The sequence below is a fragment of the Puntigrus tetrazona genome, chromosome 2 (genome assembly GCF_018831695.1).
Source record: "Puntigrus tetrazona isolate hp1 chromosome 2, ASM1883169v1, whole genome shotgun sequence".
NCBI classification, from domain to species: domain Eukaryota; kingdom Metazoa; phylum Chordata; class Actinopteri; order Cypriniformes; family Cyprinidae; genus Puntigrus; species Puntigrus tetrazona.
Genome location: NC_056700.1, coordinates 3572858 through 3590357, shown reverse-complemented (window position 1 = coordinate 3590357; position 17500 = coordinate 3572858). Strand labels below are relative to the sequence as shown.

The window sequence follows — 17500 nt, the reverse complement described above, 5'->3', positions numbered from 1 at the left end:
TGTAATGCTTGTTGAAAAGAGACAACATCAGACCTGACGCTCACATAGGTTGCCAGATTGAGGGCATGCAACAGGAAGAAGTGCAACTGACAATAGAAGGCATTCTAATGAGCCTTACACCTTTTAATATCTCTCTGCGGTTTGTTTGCTGCCTACAACTGGTGTCAAATACTATTGGTAAAACTTGCAGTGGGCGGAGTCACACAGACCAAAACGAAAACAGACTTTCTGTAGAATAGCTGCCTGTAGCATTGTTTTACTTTGCAGAGATTTAGGAAACATTTTTATGCTTTAGTACAGTCAAAAGAATTATACACGGCACCTTTTATTTACCATCATGTTCCAAATAAGCATTTCTCCTAGGGAACACAATATTCTGAACGAATTTTATGGATAAGAAAACAGATAATTTGAAGCCCTATTGTGGCCCTTTAAACCTCTTACGACATGCAGACCCTTTCGATAATAAATGATTTATACAGATTAATGGTTACGAATGTCTTCCACACTCATTTGGAGATACCATTTGAGTTTTTTGGTGAACCTTGATGAGAAAGTCCACAACAGACAGGATCACCCGTGAGTTAGGAATGACTTTAAATATTGGTAAATCAAAGTAGAACAGAGCTCATTATTTTGGATTCACAAAAAAGGAAATGCAAGTATAAAGACAGTTTGGATCCAGTGTGCTATGCTTGAAAAAATATTTTCATTGGCAAAATGATTCAAAGCTATTATGCGCCTGATTTTGAACGTGTGAAAACCTGTATGAATTCTGTTGAACACAAAGATATTGTGAAGAAAGTTTGCAATCGAGCCGCTTTGACTTCCACAGTGGAAAATAAAGCCTGGTTACAAACCTTTTTCAAAGTATCTTTTGTGTTCGGCAGAACAAACTAATTCACGCAGGTTCGGAACTATTCGAGGTTAAGCAAATAATGATCATTTTTCATTTTTGGGGGAACCTAAATCAAAAACCCTCACGGTTCAGTCGGCTAGTTGTTTTTATCCTTGTTAATGGCACTGTGGACGAAACCGGCTACGAGCGCAAACCCCGTAATTCCGAACAGCGCCGTCAAGCTCTTCCACATGTTGGTGCTGTTCTCGTGCCGCTGGATGAAGCTCTTGTAATCGCTGGGGATCAGGATGTAGCTGCGGCCATCTTTGGGCGGCTGTAGCCTCATGACCTTATCGTGCTCCAGAACGAGCTCCCCGAACCCGGTGAGGGCCGATCCCACGCGCAGCAGCTCCTCTCGCTCCTCGAGGGCCACGGGCTTCTCCCCGCTCAGCTCCCGCACGACCGCGTCCATCAGCCCCTCCTTGGCCTGCCTGAGCCTCTTGTGCACCTGCTCCAGGTAATCTCCGCGCGCCTCCAGAGGAGAATCCACCCGCACGGACACCTCGCTGATGTATGAGCCGGGCTGGACCAAGCTGAAGGGCACCGTGTTGGTGGTCTGCTGCTTGTTCACTTTCTTGGAGACCCTGTGCGGATGGGTTATAATAAATGGATTTCAACGAGTGCATTGAATATACAGCTGTAGTGCTGGATGCTGATTGGTCAATGCTGTGAAATGTGACATGAACTTACACAAGTTGTTTGAACTGAAATGTGTGCGTGCATAACCACCCTGTAATGATAAAGATCCACCCATTTTTTTTAATCTCATTAAATCATTTCCCCTTTCTTAAATCGAGCCAATCTTAGTGACATCACACAGGCAGGCCCCTCCCATCATTGTTTCTAATGCATTAAATATACAGCTCTAGTGCTGGATGCTGATTGGTCAATGCTGTGATCTGTCTGGTTCCAAAAGCTAATACTCTACACATTTCTGAGAAATGTGACATGAACATCCACAAGTAGTTTAAACTGAAATCTATGCGTACATAACCCATTTTTGTTCTCTCATTAAATCATTTCCCCTTTCTTAAATCGAGCCAATCTTAGTGACATCACACAGTCAGGCCCCTCCTATGATTGTTTATAAATGTTTTTTTTTATGAATCTTTGCAAATCTCCTTTCCTAAAAATGCAGCTAGAGCAAGCAGCTCTGAGAAGAGAGGGGCGGGGTCAGTATAGCTAATTTGCATTTAAAGTGACACGCAATAAAACAGCTTGTTGCATACAGGGTTAAAACGGTGTTGTTTTACACTACTATTGAGAAATTTTAGTCAAACTACGTTGTAGACTTTTTGTTAAGACCCTAAAGAATCATATCTTGTGGAAAATGGGCGTCCGATGACCCCTTTACTAATACATTTTTAAGACCTTTTTGAGCACCTTGTAGTTCGGTGCAGCTTTTACGAAAGAATTATAGTCCTTATGAGAAAAATAAATACCTGAGAAATCTAAAGAGCTGAATAAGTAGTCAGGCACTAATGCACTCAATAGAAACATCTATATTATAAGAAACTATGGCAGAAACAAACACCCACACTTAATTAAGTGATAAAAAGCCATTACAAATTAAATATCACCACTACTTGATCTTTGCGCAAATAAAAAATCTACTAGAGCAGGGGTGCCCAAAGAGGTTACTATGATGGGGTGAAAATCAAACTTGAATGAAAACAGAGGGCCAATAGTAAATGCTGCATTATTTCATAAAAAGTTACTAAAAACATACAGTTCTATGCAAAAATAAAACAACGAAAACATGCTTCATTGACATCGCCATCCTTTGCTTAAACAAGCACGTACCATGTTTTTAGAGCAGAGTTCCAGTACTTCCAGTGCTCGTGTAAAGTTATCTTTTGGATGACGCCGTGACAGCGTGGCACGAACTGGCTGGAAATGGGCTCTCCGACGGCCTGCACCAACCCTGAAGGGGAAGTGAACACGCAACCATCAAGACCTCTCTCTCTTGTCAAGCACGAGGTGTTACTGAGGATTTCATTTACCTTCTACGGCAACATAATGAAGTCTCTTGTTGGACGACGCATTCAGGATCCTGAGCAGGTGATGGTCTGCTTGAAAGTTTGGAATCTCCTGCGAGGTGCAGGAAGTGTAAAAAATGATTCATAATTACTCTAATTAGGAGCGGAGCTGAATCCATTTTTTTTACTTCCATCTAAAGTGACTTACAGTAAACTTATGAGACAGTCCAAATTTCCCTTCAGGAGAAACGTGTAAAAACAATCTGCTTTCTCAGAAAATCTGTTTATCTGCTTCTACGGCAACATACTGTTGCCCTGCTTACCCATTTAACATGCTACCTTCGCATTTAAAAATATATTTAGTTACACACTTAAGTGTACCGCTGCATGAAACTGTATGGTTTTAAGTGTGCTACGTTTTTTTAAAAACAAGGATAGCATGCTAAAAGTGCATATTCATGGCGTCTCAAAATAGCACACTTAAGAGTACACTTAGATGATCTTGTGTTTATCTTAGGAAGCACTAAAGAATCATTTTTAGTATATTACGTACAAAATTAGTGCACGGAAATAGAGCGCTTTAATTACATTACGCAAGTGTATTAATAATCATTAAACAACATTTTGGGTCGCACTTTATTTTACCGTCCTGTCACTCAAACTGTACAAACTATGTGATTATTGCATTATTAAATAATAACTAGGTACTAAACCTAAACCTACCCCTACTCCTTGTAGTTACCTTATATTACCAGCACTTTCCTAGGTAGGTACGCTATAAATATTTATTTTAACTGAAGTCATTAAAATATCCCAAACCTTAGCATAGTTGACTAGAGAAGCAGTAAAGAGGAAGCTTACCATAACGTGTTTAAAAAGCCCACCGCAGATGAGAAAGAAATCACAAGATACTGGTCACGTGGTTTTTAAGTTTTATACAGCCCGGGTGAGCTTGACTCTTAAATTATTTGTGTGGAAGTTGCAATAAACGCATTTAAGGTACATAAAGGCTATTCTTGCGTTGGGTAAAATATATTTTAAAAAATTTGGTTAGAAAAAAAATAATCAATGGACATGAACTGTACACTGAATTATCGAATAACTACCTTGAACACACAATGAATCTCAGTCACAAGGAAAGCCGTGTTTCTTTACCTTCAGCTTCTGTACTTCTAGTCTTTTATCTGAATATAGTTTATAAAACAGGCCGGAGAAGGCGAAGCAGGATCCCGCACATATGACGGTCAGTGGGTTGAGGAGATGGTCACTCATTTCTGCTCTGAAAAGAGAAAAACATTTAGTTTATTGTTATACACACTAAACCTTAGCCACCAGAGCTGGCAAACTGATTTATCAAGGCGGTATAAGCTCTTTTAGAGACGTTTTTGTGATATTATATGCAAAAAATTCAGACAAATCCTGTTTGTTATCGTTATATTTTTATTTTATTGTGTTAGCTAGCTGTATGCAAAAAATAATAAAAATAAAAAAATCGTTCAAAACGAGATTTTTTGCTAATTAACTTCACATACGGCCATGCAGTTAGGTTGAAAGTTTGTTAACGGTTGTTTAAAAATGTCCGTCCAGCTAATCCACTTTCGTTTAGTACAACTCCCAACGTTAGTTTTTACATTTAATTGTACGTTGTGTTTCCAGAACAAGAGCAGTATGTACGTACAACAAAATATCTCAATCGCCGAGTATCGTGTCGTGAAACTATTTCGTAAGTAACAACCAAAAAAACAACGACAGGTGAAGGCGGACAAACCTCAGCGAAAGTAAAACGAGTCAGGGTTGTTTGTCACGATAAATCAGGAAACCACTGCTTTATATCGTACAGAACTATTCTTATCGTGACTGGTTAGATTAACAGCATCTATATTTTATATTATATTTACAGCAGTTTTTAGGATACGCTCAGTTGATTGGTTCTGACCATTAGCATTGTCTTTCTCACCTGAAGTTTATTGAAGACACGTCCAATCCGCCATCACTTTACTTGCAGTGTTCGTGTGTGTCCACAGGAGGACTCTGATGAAGAAAACACACTCCCACTGATAGACAATAAGAAGTATACTTCACTAGGAAGTGAGCGTCCTTACTAGCGTGGTTTACGAACCGGTGAAGCGCAAACCCCGCCCCTCCCCGATTTCATTGGTCAGTTCAATCAGTCAATCACCAGAAGTCTTCGCTGAATAGGGAGTTGATGAATTAGCTAGTTTTTTGAATTATTGTTGTTTTGTAAAGAAAATTCATTTAGTATTATACAAATAAAAATAGATTTTTCAGTGTCATACAATTCCAAACTGCTTTTTTGTGTTTGAAGCGGACCGCTGTAAGAGGTCACGTGCCAAACAACGCGACTGAGCTACTTAAAGAGACAGTTCACACACACACACACACACACAAAAAAAAAATCAATGAATAGTATTAAACAAAAAAAAAAAAAAAAGAGGATACGGCTGTTTCCATTAAAAAAAAAAAAAAGACCGAAATGCTGTTCTCTGTTGTTTTACTTCTGGTTCTGCAGTCCAGTTCCATTTTATTCAAAGAAACAAAAGTCTTTGTGAAAGTAACTGATTTTTGTCTGTGCACTGGCACTTTATTAATAAAAATTAATAAAGAAATTCTGTGCTCTAAGTCGGTTCTTTGATTTATTTCATAAGTAAATCTAACTTGAATAAAACTGCTTTTTGGGCACAAACTAATAGTAACTTTTTAGTTCAAACAAATCACTTCATCATGAAAAAACTGCATATGCTTTTGTTAAATGTTATATTTCGTTTACATTTTTATAAACAACTTAGTATGAGAAATACACAAAAACAAAAGAACTCATGGGAGCCAGACGTATAACAGCACTATTTTCTCAGAAATTATCTAATTGGAATCAACTTGTATCTTAACTCGTTAGCATAACTTGCCTATTTAAGACATATATATATATATAAACAATGTTTAAAATATATACACGTGTCATATATATAATTTTAAGCACAAATCACTGTTTAAGAAAATAAAGCATGGCACAAATACTGAAGATCAAGCTGCGTCTGTAAAGTTGCAGACAGCTGGCTTCAAACAAAACATCTTGAAAAACATTAGCTAGTCCGATATGAATAAACTGATGTTTTTTTTTTTGCAATGCATTTGCATTTAACGCCATCAAAAAAATAAAGAAATCGGCGTTTAGCCATTTGGGCCTTTATTTAAGTTTTGATAGATACAAAACTAAGCCTGCAAACTAAAGCTTGTAAAGTAGTTTGGAAACAAATGGGAGATCCAGATAAAAGGAAAAATACTTCTAAACGGTGCGTACCGTTTTTCAGCTTATTTTTATTGCATGGTTAGCGCCGACCAAACGAAAGCATTTCATTTGCAGAAAGGACTGGGGTAACGAAGCGTGGAGACGAGACAAACCAGGAGCCTGGACTCGTATCTAGTGTCGTCTTCCATTTTATTGTCCCTCCTCCTATGAATACAGAGTACATCGGCCGTCACACTCGGAGGTCTCGCTATTTCACATACATAAGAAGCTGGTTCCAACTTTTCTTTCGCAGCACACTGTTGTCCCACCCTGAATTACACATTTATTTTTATTTAATTTTTTTTTTTTCAGAAAACGCAAGCAGTAGTGCCATCATAGTAATAATTAAAAAATAAAAACACCGCAAAGATCACAGGAGGAATAAAAAATAAACAAATGGTACTGATGCAAATAGACCACGTGCTTAGTAGCTAGATTTCAAACGTCACCATAATCTAAGTGCAAGATATGTCAACAACCTCAGCTAGAGAAAAACTCGCTAAAAATTCAATAAAACTTCATGTTAAGAACATGACTTGCCGAAACTTACCATCTAAGCTCAGGAAAATAAACTTGTGGCAGATGATGAGTTTTTAAAAACAGGTTAAACTCTCACACACGCACATGCACACACACACACACACACATCAATCACCCACGTTTACATTTCAGAAAGTGGTCCTAAGGTTTCTAAGAGATGAACTTAACAAGGACCAGCCTGGATCTCCATTGAGCCCTGGGTGCTTCAACAAGATGAGGAAATAATCTCTCTGAGGAACAAAGACAACTATGCATACTAATATCACAGGTCCAGCAGAGGACGACAGAAAACACCAAAGCAAGATCAAGACGACGCATTAGCTTCTTGCTACCGGTCAAGAAAAGAAATAAAAAATAAAAATAAAAATAAAAAATCCAAACGACAGGAGGGTAGCTTGACCTTAGAGCTGTCTTTCAAAACATTTAAAATAGTCGATATACATTATTCATGTATATGTGTTAATAGTAAGATCGTCACTACGAGTCTCGTATTCTCACTCGGTGGAGAGAAAAAGAAAAAAAAAAAAAAAAAAAAACAAAAAACGAAACGTTCTGCTTTTGGTAGAGCCATTGAGAGTGTGTTCTTTTACACGCCGACCGAAGCGCAAGCGTTCACAACACACCTCCATCCTATCTCGAAAATGCATACATTCAAGCAGCGATAAAAAAATATTTATGGCGAATGCATAATCTCTGGAAAAAAGGGAAAAAAAATACTGTATGAACATCCCTGCTATCGTGTCTCTAAATACAAAACCTCTACCCATAATTTGCTTCAGTGTAACAAGAAGTCCTTTTTGTGTTTTTCCGCAGGTAAAAGTCAGTTCTCAGTGTATGTATGGATGACAGTCTCGTGTGTTTCTCTTTTCTGGTTTCTATGGTCGATCGATCCGTAAGCATGCAAGCGTCGAAGAGGAGGGGCGGGGCCTGGAGGAAGGTTCGGTAGGCGGAGCTGAGGTTTAAGCCAGGGCTGGAAAAGCCTCGGGATCGTCCACGTTGGGAACGGAAACGCCTCCACCCTGTCGGATTCAAAGGAGACACACTTCAAGCAGACGTCCGAGACGAGCTTTTATTAAATCAAAGTGAAGGCAAAGAAAACTATGAAAGCTGGAAAATATGAAATATGCATTCAGCATCTTACGCTCAAAGTCCGTCAACACAACTGAATCAACTCGTACAACTTCAAGTTTCATTTTTGACTGATGCTTTATGATTTAGCACCATGCCACAAGTCATGCCAAGAAAGTGGAAAAACGGGAGGAAGCGAATAAACTACATAAAACAACTTAAGGAAGAATTGCCCGTAAGAAATGTTTTCAGGCTTCATGTATTCTTTACCTTCTCAGATCTGCCCCCGCCTCGTCCCGGCCGTCCTCCTCCGCCTCCTCCTCCACGACCTCCCCGTCCTCCACGAGATCCTCCGCGGCCGCGGCCCGGCCGACCCAAGTCTCCGAAGTTGATCTCCAGCTGCGAGGTGATATCGTTGGCGGGCTTACGGAAGTGGTGATCTCCACCCTCGTCACCCTTCAAGAAATATTACTTTATATTAGCCTGGGGAATTAAAACGCATCAGTCCTAGTTTCACGCAAAGCTCGATGTGAGGATTTCAGATAGAAATCTATGAGATTTCCTCAATGCGGATAAAACGGACCAAAAAAAAAAAAAAAAAAAAAAAAATCACAAGCCAATCATCAAGGACGTTACAGAATATCTGGGGGAGTAAACCGTAAGTAGGCTACACAACCAATCAAATCGCAATACACAAAAAGCAAAGGTCTTGATGGCAACCTGTCAAAAAAAAAAAATTCAATGAATAAAAAAAAAAATAAAATAAATTTATTTTTATTTTTTCATTTTAAAGGTAAACTCTGCCAGCCAAAAAATTGTTCCATTTTAATTAGATTTCATTTCAAAATAATAACTTTCAGTTATTTGAATTTATTAACAATAATAAAAAAAATATGTTTTTATTAAATCATAAATTCAGAATAATTATAACACACAACAACATGTCTTGGAGGGGGAAAAAATGCTATACATTATTAAAAATGTTAACATTTGAATTCGTCTGATTAGGTATGCTTTTTGATTCAACTTTAAATGCGGGAAACAATTTTTTGTTAAACTAAGTTTCTTGACTTCAATGAGGCATGCATACTTATAACCGAAATGCGATTTAACCATTAAAACTCATTTAGAAATAATCGGGAGGGAAAAAAAAGGAAAGTCAGAAATGAAAAAATAAAAATAAACTCATAAGGCACAACTATGACCAATGATCGCTTCAGCCAAACTGCATTATTAATATATCTTAACTGAGCCCACAAAACAATTAGTATATTTTAGATTTAAAAAAATAATAAAAAAAAAAAAAAAGCTAGCATAACAGGGAACAAGTCAAAACCTTTGTTGTGGATCTACATTAAGAACAAAGGAGAGAAAGTAAACTTCAGTGAACACAGGTGGAACAGAAGAGGTTTACTAAACCAAACTTCAGTTCAAGTTGAAGACAGGAGAATAAAGACCCAACACAAAGAGGCACAGATACCTTTTGGAATGAGTCAGGATCAACATCTCCAGCTTCAATCACAGATCCAGCGTGCCGCTGAAAAGACACAAAAAGCAACGACGTTAGCCTCAAAGCTCAAATAAAAACGTACAAGGCTGCAACATGGGCTAACTCAACTCACCGTGCCGACCTCCTCGCTCTTTGACTTGTGCAGTACGTAGCCCTTCTTCCACTGGCCATCGTTGCCCTCGTTGGGCTTGCGGATGTTGAACTCGACTTTGGAGCGTTCTTTGTCTTGCATGGCCTTCCATTCATCCAGTGTCATTTCCTTAGGACCTTCATCCTTCACCTCCTCTACTTCATTCTCCCTACACGCACACAACCACCCAATGACATGCTCTTAGCGCGCGACAGATACTGGCAGGTCGTGTTGAACGCAACTGCGGTCGACTCACTTGTTTTCGGAGTTGGCAGGAGCGTGATCTTCACCCTCGGGAGCAGGCTCCGGTGCTGCAGACTGATCAAGCTCACTGTCAAATCAGACGACGCCGTTAGATCAGGGGAACACTTGACAAACACTAATGTTCAACGTTGCTTTCATTTCATCTCATGATGTGGAACCAGCCCACCGTGTCATTCAGTGGGAGCTTTTATTTATGTCCTGAACACCAGCAGTTTGGGACAAGTTACTGTCAAAGTCTAATACTTGGGTTAACGCCCTAATATTAATACTATTATAATAAACACCACTAATTAGAGTTAACAAGAGTCTAGGGTTTCAGACAATCAGCATTATTTCTATGACGCATTCAGGCAGGCTGTATGAAGGGCAATGAGACCTTTAAAGACCTTTTTAAAGACAAAAAATAAGTACATTGACGGGGAACACTGTGTCTGTAGGTTGTCAAGAAATGCTAATGTCTACAAACACAATGAATTGAAAAGTTTTTAACAGAATTTCATTACTTTAATACATTTCACTCCAAAAAACTCAAAGATTGGTAACGGTTAGGCATTAGTTGCTTATTAGCATGCATATTACTAGAATATTAGGAATTTATCAGTGCTAATTAAGCACATATTAATGCCTTATTCTAACCCAATGCTTAACTACCTTCCCAACTATTAACTAGCATTAAATTAAGAATTGATTCAGGGGAAATTCATAGTTAATAGTTAACGAGCGCCACCTATTCTAAAGTGTTATCCAAAGATCTCTGCTCCTGACAACTAGACTGCATATTTCTTTTCTTCTTTCCAGTACAAAAGCCTAAAGATTGTTTTTAAATCAAGACACGTTTACTTGAAGCAAAATGACGATGCTTTCTGTGAAACTGATCAAAATAAATAAAGATCAAATTTCTGCCAATGGGGCTTAATTCATGAAAACAAGTCTCCGTTCAAGTTTTCAAACCAAACTCACTTAACATAAGCATTTCAGCATCTCAAAATAAATGGCATGTGATCTAGGGACGTTTGCACAGGAAAACAAGACAAATATATAGAATAGAAGCGGAAATTATGCATTTAAAACTTTCATGCAAGGCCTCCGTTGGCGGAAGGACAAAGTCGAACTCGCACAAACTCCGATCTCTGTCAGCACGTCGTATCAACCTCATATCAACACCACAAGCCTTAAATATTTCACATGTCCAATCCTACCTGGCTTCTTCCTTCACATTGCCCCAGTTGTGCAAGCCGCTCCCTCCACGCTTCTCCTCTCCTTTCTGTCGACTAAAGCAGGAAGGACAGTCCGGTGAGACCAGCGCGACGGCACACCCTTAAAACCACGCGGCTTCATCACACTTACGATTTGTCGTTGCCGCTGTGTCTGTCAAAGTCCCGCTTGCCCCGGGAATCGAAGCCATCTCCGCGCCCCATGCCTCTCCCTCGGCCTCCTCTGGCCCCGCGGCCTGCTCCGCGTCCTCGAGAGGGCTTGTCTCCCATCGGCCTGAGAACAACGTGTACAAAGACAATCGGAGATCTGAAGCCACAAAAATCAATAAACGCTGCTCAGATATTGATTAAATGGAAACTCTGTCGATTTATTACCACGGTGCTTCTACAAATGATTGAGAATCTCAATGAACCCAAAACTGAAGCAACGGTCTGAACAACGGCATGAGTTTGATTAAACGGATGAAGCTAGTAGTTTTAACATCACCTCCCAACTAGACCTGCACTACCTAATGGCCTATAAAAGCACATCATGCCGTCTAGGGCGGAGTATTGACTTCACAAATCAACTCGATTCAGTAACAATTCATTTGGATATCTATTGGTTACAGTATATATATATATATATATATATATATATATATATATATATATATATATATATATTTTTTTTTTTTTTTTTTTTTTTTTCTTTAAGTAAACAATCCCTATACTAATGCGATGCACTATACACACAGCCCTGTTGCACATTACTATAATATTAAGTGTTAAATTAAATTGCTTTTATAGTTTGGATATTACAATTAACAAAAAATTTTTTACACAAACATTTAAATTGCACATAAGGCACTTTTTAGATGATGTATTACTGTAACAATATTTCGATCCCAATTCTTTGTTAAAATATAAACATTAAAAACTGTATGTGTCTTATGAAAACCATAAATACATGCATTAGTGCTGTAAAAAAATTCTGCAATATTTCTGAAATTAATCGCAATAAATCCACCCTTACATTTAAGTTTTTAAATATACTCCCATCTCGCAATAATTTCACATTCAATCTTTAAATTAACACATTTTTCGTATGTTTAATGGCATCTTTTTGATCGAAGGCCAGCATCACTGGCGCCGATTAATACTGATTTTCCTCCTAATATTTAAATGATTACAGCAATTAAACGTCGCATTATAATAAAGAACCGTCAATGCTAACATTAGACTTTCAATATAGCTTCTAATCAAAGTGAACTTAATCTCCACATAAACCCATTATAATCAATGTTACATTTAGCAGAAATTGAATAAAGTTATCAAACACTAAATTCTAAACTAAACCAATTTCCTCTTTTTTTTTTTATGATGAACAGATACCACAGAAGCTACTTATTAGGTTGCTCTGGCTGCTATTTCTATTTCTTGAACGGATCCGACACGCGTCGTGTTTTCTTTGAACTGCCGTCATCTTTTTTGACCCACTTCAGCCTCTACAAAAGAAACTGAAGAGTTGAATCGGTTTTTAAAAGCATTTCAGGTGTGTTCTTAATGTAACTCTTACATAAAATGGCTTTAAATGCCTTTTTGGTGACGTGACCGAGCACGACGCTGCATCATATGAAACGATACAGGATGTAGAATAAACCGCCTGCGTTAACGTGCTAATTTTGACACCACTACTTTGGATGGAAAATATCAGCTCATCAAAACTAAGACTCCTTTAAGTGATAAGGTCAGGCCTAACGATATTGCCGTCGTGTTTTAGTTACAAACCAACCACTCACTTGTCCGCAGGGAACTCGCCCGCCTCCGGCTTCTCATCAGCTGCTTTATCAAAGCGTCGTTCGCGAGGAGGTCGTCTGTCGGGTCGCCTGTCGCCGGGCCGAGCCTCTCCTTGACCTCCCTGGTGCTGGGAACTGGTCTGACCCTGCTGCTCCGGCCTTCGGCCAACCCTCCTCATGCCTGAAAGAGAGGTTTAAACGTTCACTAAAAAGCAGGAGTCCTGAGAACACTGATCTATCCTCCCCATACATAAGTTTATTAATCATTTACAAAAAAAAAAATAGAGCATTAATGTCTGAATGCTCCACTCCAAGAGCGACTCCACCAATCATGACATTTATCAAATCAAGTCTCATCTCAAAACACTCACAAAAGCCCCCTGCAAGTACATTTAAGCATATGTGACCATGGACCACAACACATTGGTCGTAACAGATATATTTAAAGATATTTAGTAAATGTGTTTCTGTAAGTATAACAAACCTTACATTTAAAAATTGCGATATGCTTTGAATAAGGACTTCATTTGGGCAATTTTAAAAGCGGTTTTCCTCGATATTTAAGTTTTTTGCACCCACAGAATCCATTTTTAAAGAGTTGCATCTCGGTCAAATATTATCCTATTCTAACAAAACAAAGCAAAACCAATTTATATGCTTTCAAAGGTGACCTTTACGACTGTTTTGTGCTCCAGGGTCACATATAGCACTGGGGTTGGTGACTGGCACCTTATACATGGTCTGTATGTAAAATAAAAACAACATGCACACTTTTGTGTGTCTGGAACAACAGGGTGAGCGAAACAAGGCATTCAGGTTAACAATGCGTTTCAGTGTTTTGCTCAAGGTCACACTGTTCATCAATCAGCTCTAGTAAGATGATGTCTTTTCAGTTACTGGCTCAGATTTTAAAGCACCGGGTTACTTTTATTTTGTCATTTAAACAAGATCCGTCACAAACCCTGATCAAATGCCAACATAATGTGGTCAACGACATTTAAAATGATTTGATTGTGCACGTTACTCCACTTATCCGTTACGGCACGCCTTACAAAATAAAAGTGAAAGCGCTCGCACGTATTTGCATATCATCAAAACACGCCAACGCTTCCCCCATGTGCAAACCAGCCCAGCGAATGCTAATCACACAATATTCACATGCAGCTAGCAGATTAGCATGTGGCTAACGCAGCTACGCAGTTATAAATAAGCGAAGTCGATAAAAGCGCGATGGGACGGCGATGTTGACACGTCGGGGGAGGAAAACGGCTGAACGAGCGCCTCCGGGCGAATTTCGCTCGCGAAAACACTGCGTCGTCGAGCGTTAAACGTCGACGACGACAAGAGCAGCGCTAGCAGCGGGCTGTTGTTGTTCGTGTTGACTTTGCTGTGTTTATATGCGCACTAGCACGCAGTCAGCCCCGTCTCGTAACCTACTGTGCTGCCTACCTAGACAGCATTTTAGGCGCCGTATGCGTGTTTGAGAGCTTCGCGTCAGCGCTTTTCAGGCGCGTTTTGTGTTTGTGGGTCGGAGCGCGTCCACAACGGCTATTTTTTGAGACGCGGCCGATGTTTAAAACGGCGATTTCTGCTTACCCTCTTTCTTGAGCGGCACGGGGGTCTGGGTGTCTTCTTTCTTCTCCTGCGCTGTATTTTTCCTGTCTTTCTGGGACTCTTTCTTTGGCTGTTTTGCGGCTTGAGCCGCCGTCTTCGAGCCGCCTGACGCGGCCGCATCTTTCTTCTTGTTCTCGGCCGCCTTTAATATCTCGAAGGGGTCGGATTCGTCGTCCAATAGCTGGTCGAACCGATTGGTAACGACGCAGCCGAAGCCGTCCTGCAGATGCCCCGGCATGATGACGCCCCAACAACGGGATTCTCCTCCGATTCTTCGAGGCTTCGAGCGAACGGCTCACGGTGGACAACCACAAGATGGCCAAGGAAGACACCTGCTTCTCTTCCGGCGCTCTCAATATCCGGGACATTACAGCTTTCGCGCCATATGGGGGGTGTAGTTTTACAACTGCACTATTCTCTGCACGCGGTTCACTCAAATATAACGGGTGTCTGGACATAAACTATTTATTTTAAGACGAATAACTTATTATTTTATTTATTAGTAATAGCTTATGTTTGTTTGCTTACATATAGCTTATATGTGTTTGAATATTAATACATTTTATTATCGGCCTGTTAATATTTTTTTTGCTTTTACAAAAGCTACTTTTATTTAAACTCTCTGTTTTTTAATGTGGCGTTATGTGACTCTGGACCAAAAACAAGTCGTAAGGATTTAATACAGAGTCATGCATCACCTGAAGGCTAAATAAAGGAGTTCCATTAATATATCTTTTGTTAGGATAGAACAAAATATATAAATATTTAAAAATTGAGGGTGCAAAAAATCCAAATATTGAGAAAAGATCTTAACATTGCATATTTTTAATTAATTGTTAATTAATTTTTTTTTACAAAATATCTTTATGAAAGATGATTTTAATATCCTAATGATTTTTTGGCAAAAAAAAAAAAATCCATAACTTTGAGCCATGCAGTTTATTTTTGTATATAGCTGCAAATACCTGTGCTGACTGCGTCTGTGCTCCACACTCACACATAATAGGTGTCTAAAATATTTGTGCGCTGGGCATTAATTATTTATTTTAGGATTAATAATTCATAATCTGATCCACTATGATGAGGAACAATGCATTCTGTTATCAGCCTGTTGATTGTTTTCCTATGCAAATGTTACATTTACAAAAATACTTCGACTGTTTTGCGGTCGAAATCGTTTTAAAGTGGTATCTGTTCATAAATGCGTTGGTGTTCTATGACTCCCGTTCCCTGTGAGTTTAGAGGTTTTATGAGTTTTATGAAAAGCCGTTTCGTACTGGTTTCTTTTAAAGGCGATATGACACGATTAAGACGCTAACCATTGCAGTATACATCACTGTGTTGCACTTTCTGAAAACCGTTGACACGGAACCGCAGACGAGTCGCTTGTAAATGAGTATACCTCGTTATTTTAGTGCGTTGAGATGTCAGCCAGACTAATGCAAGCGTTAGATAGTGATTGAGGAGAAGGAAGAACCTCTGCTGAATGAGTTTACAGTAACGGAAGTGGACAGAAGGAGGACATTTTGGGAGAGTCGTTGGAGGCCGCTCGGACTGACTGCAGCAGGTGCGCTTACCAACATGAAACATGGCCAACAAAACACATCAGCTCATACTTTCTCACTCAGAGAGCATCCAATATTGACAACAGTTTACGAAACTACATAGCATGCTGTGTATTAGATTAGATTCAACTTTATTGTCGTTACACATGTACAAGTACAAGGCAACGAAATGCAGTTTAGGTCTAACCAGGAGCGCAATAAGTGCAGGATACAGGTACAAGTGCACATACAGGTAATGTGTCCGGGAGGTAAATATGTATAAATTAAATTCATTTGCACTATAAACAGTCTTTTAGTGTTTCAAGCTGCGGCGTTTTCCAAATGAAACACAAGGACAGTTAGCTGTATGCGCCTGTACTGTTTAGTGTCACTTGCGTGTGAATAGACTAAAGGTGAATCTGCATGAATTCGTCTCGCTTGCAAAAAAACAGAAAGTGAATTAAAACATCGAAATGCGAAAAATCACGCAATAGTGAAATATGTTAATACAAATCTATCTGATAGCAGACTGGGAGCATTAAACTATTATAAATATAAAGAAAACAAAGGCAGTGATCCATGAAAGGGAGTAAAACCCAGTCTTGAGGTCAGAAAAACCAACCAAACAAACAAAAAAGAATCGTTCAAACAGCCCCTACGTCATCTAATATGACTCTGGCTTCTATGGTCAGAAGAAACTAAAAAACGTAGAGGCTTTTGGCAGCAAACCCACCTGGATCTTTAAAGTTGTTGGCCTGTTTTTCCGCCGAAGATCCTGGATATTTCACGCAGATCCGGCCCCAGCCTTTATGGGGCCCTAAGCAGGTGCCGCAAATTTGACCGGCTATTTTTAAAGACAAATCTAACACACCCATGATCTCTTTTGTTCGTTGTAGCGTTGCTCGCGTCACGCTGTTGTTTTCCTGGTATGTTTTTACTCTTCTGTGATTTTTACTGTAACAGTTGCACACTTACGAATGCGCTCGGGTTCATCTGCACTTAGCTTTCAAGGCCTTAATGTCTATTAAGTAGCCAAATAAACCAGCAGACATTGCATTTACAGAACACATAATAAACAGCAAAGAGCATCTGGGAAACAACCGTCTTGATATATAGGCACGGTGATGTGGGAATATAATAACCAAAAGGTAGGCGCTTATTTTTACTACAAAATTATATACAGAGGACAGTTTATGCAAAGCTTTAATCGAGTAAAATGATATAGCCTATTATATTAAAATGTCTATTTGCAAACATGAACTTCCCTAAAACAAAAAAAAACTTTTATTTTGGATGCATTTTGACCCATTGTGTCTGTACAGCGATGAAAGAAGAGCACCTCTCCCTCTCTCTCTCTCTCTCTCTCACACACACACACACACACACACACACACACCCAGGGGACATCCCAGGGTCTCGGTCTCTCTGCGGAGGTTCTCTTCGCGTCCGCGTCCCGTGAAGACTCCATGGCGCCCGCCGCCGCGGCACGCGTCCCGGAGCCCGCGCGCATGCTGCTGCTGCTTCTGGCGCACGTGGCGTCCTCGGTCCCCTCGGGCTGCCCCGAGCGCTGCGTGTGCGACGACCAGCACGTGGTCCAGTGCGCCGAGCGAGGTCTGCGCGCGTTCCCGACGGGGCTCCCGCTCGCCACCCGCCA

At 39.7% G+C, this 17500-nt stretch overlaps 3 protein-coding genes across 4 annotated transcripts in view; 1 reads left to right on the top strand and 2 right to left on the bottom strand.

Moving 5' to 3' along the window:
• Nucleotides 1-225: 225 nt before the first annotated feature.
• Nucleotides 226-5017, bottom strand: LOC122362766 (mitochondrial ubiquitin ligase activator of nfkb 1-A). Of its 2 annotated transcripts, none has more exons than XM_043264326.1 (5): nt 4835-5017; nt 4033-4156; nt 2902-2989; nt 2702-2822; nt 226-1482 (listed from the first exon to the last, which is right to left on the bottom strand). In XM_043264326.1, exons 2-5 carry the CDS (start codon nt 4147-4149, stop codon nt 996-998), a joined length of 813 nt encoding a protein of 270 aa, XP_043120261.1. In that variant the 5' UTR covers nt 4150-4156; nt 4835-5017; the 3' UTR covers nt 226-995. The 2 variants fall into 2 exon arrangements, with proteins under 2 accessions (XP_043120261.1, XP_043120267.1); XM_043264332.1 differs by having other exon boundaries at nt 4033-4151.
• Nucleotides 5018-6317: 1300 nt separating this feature from the next.
• Nucleotides 6318-14702, bottom strand: serbp1b (SERPINE1 mRNA binding protein 1b). Its single transcript, XM_043261096.1, has 9 exons — nt 14285-14702; nt 12692-12869; nt 11044-11184; nt 10896-10967; nt 9689-9763; nt 9415-9601; nt 9273-9329; nt 8063-8248; nt 6318-7743 (listed from the first exon to the last, which is right to left on the bottom strand). The coding sequence occupies exons 1-9, from the start codon at nt 14538-14540 to the stop codon at nt 7684-7686; spliced, it is 1212 nt and encodes a 403-aa protein (XP_043117031.1). The 5' UTR covers nt 14541-14702; the 3' UTR covers nt 6318-7683.
• A 2535-nt stretch (nt 14703-17237) lies between these two features.
• Nucleotides 17238-17500, top strand: part of LOC122324860 (leucine-rich repeat-containing protein 52) — a 9478-nt gene continuing 9215 nt past the window's right edge. Inside the window, exon 1 of the mRNA XM_043219570.1 lies at nt 17238-17500. This exon is cut by the window's right edge and continues 452 nt beyond it. Coding sequence (XP_043075505.1) covers nt 17313-17500 — 188 coding nt within the window. The 5' untranslated portion in view covers nt 17238-17312.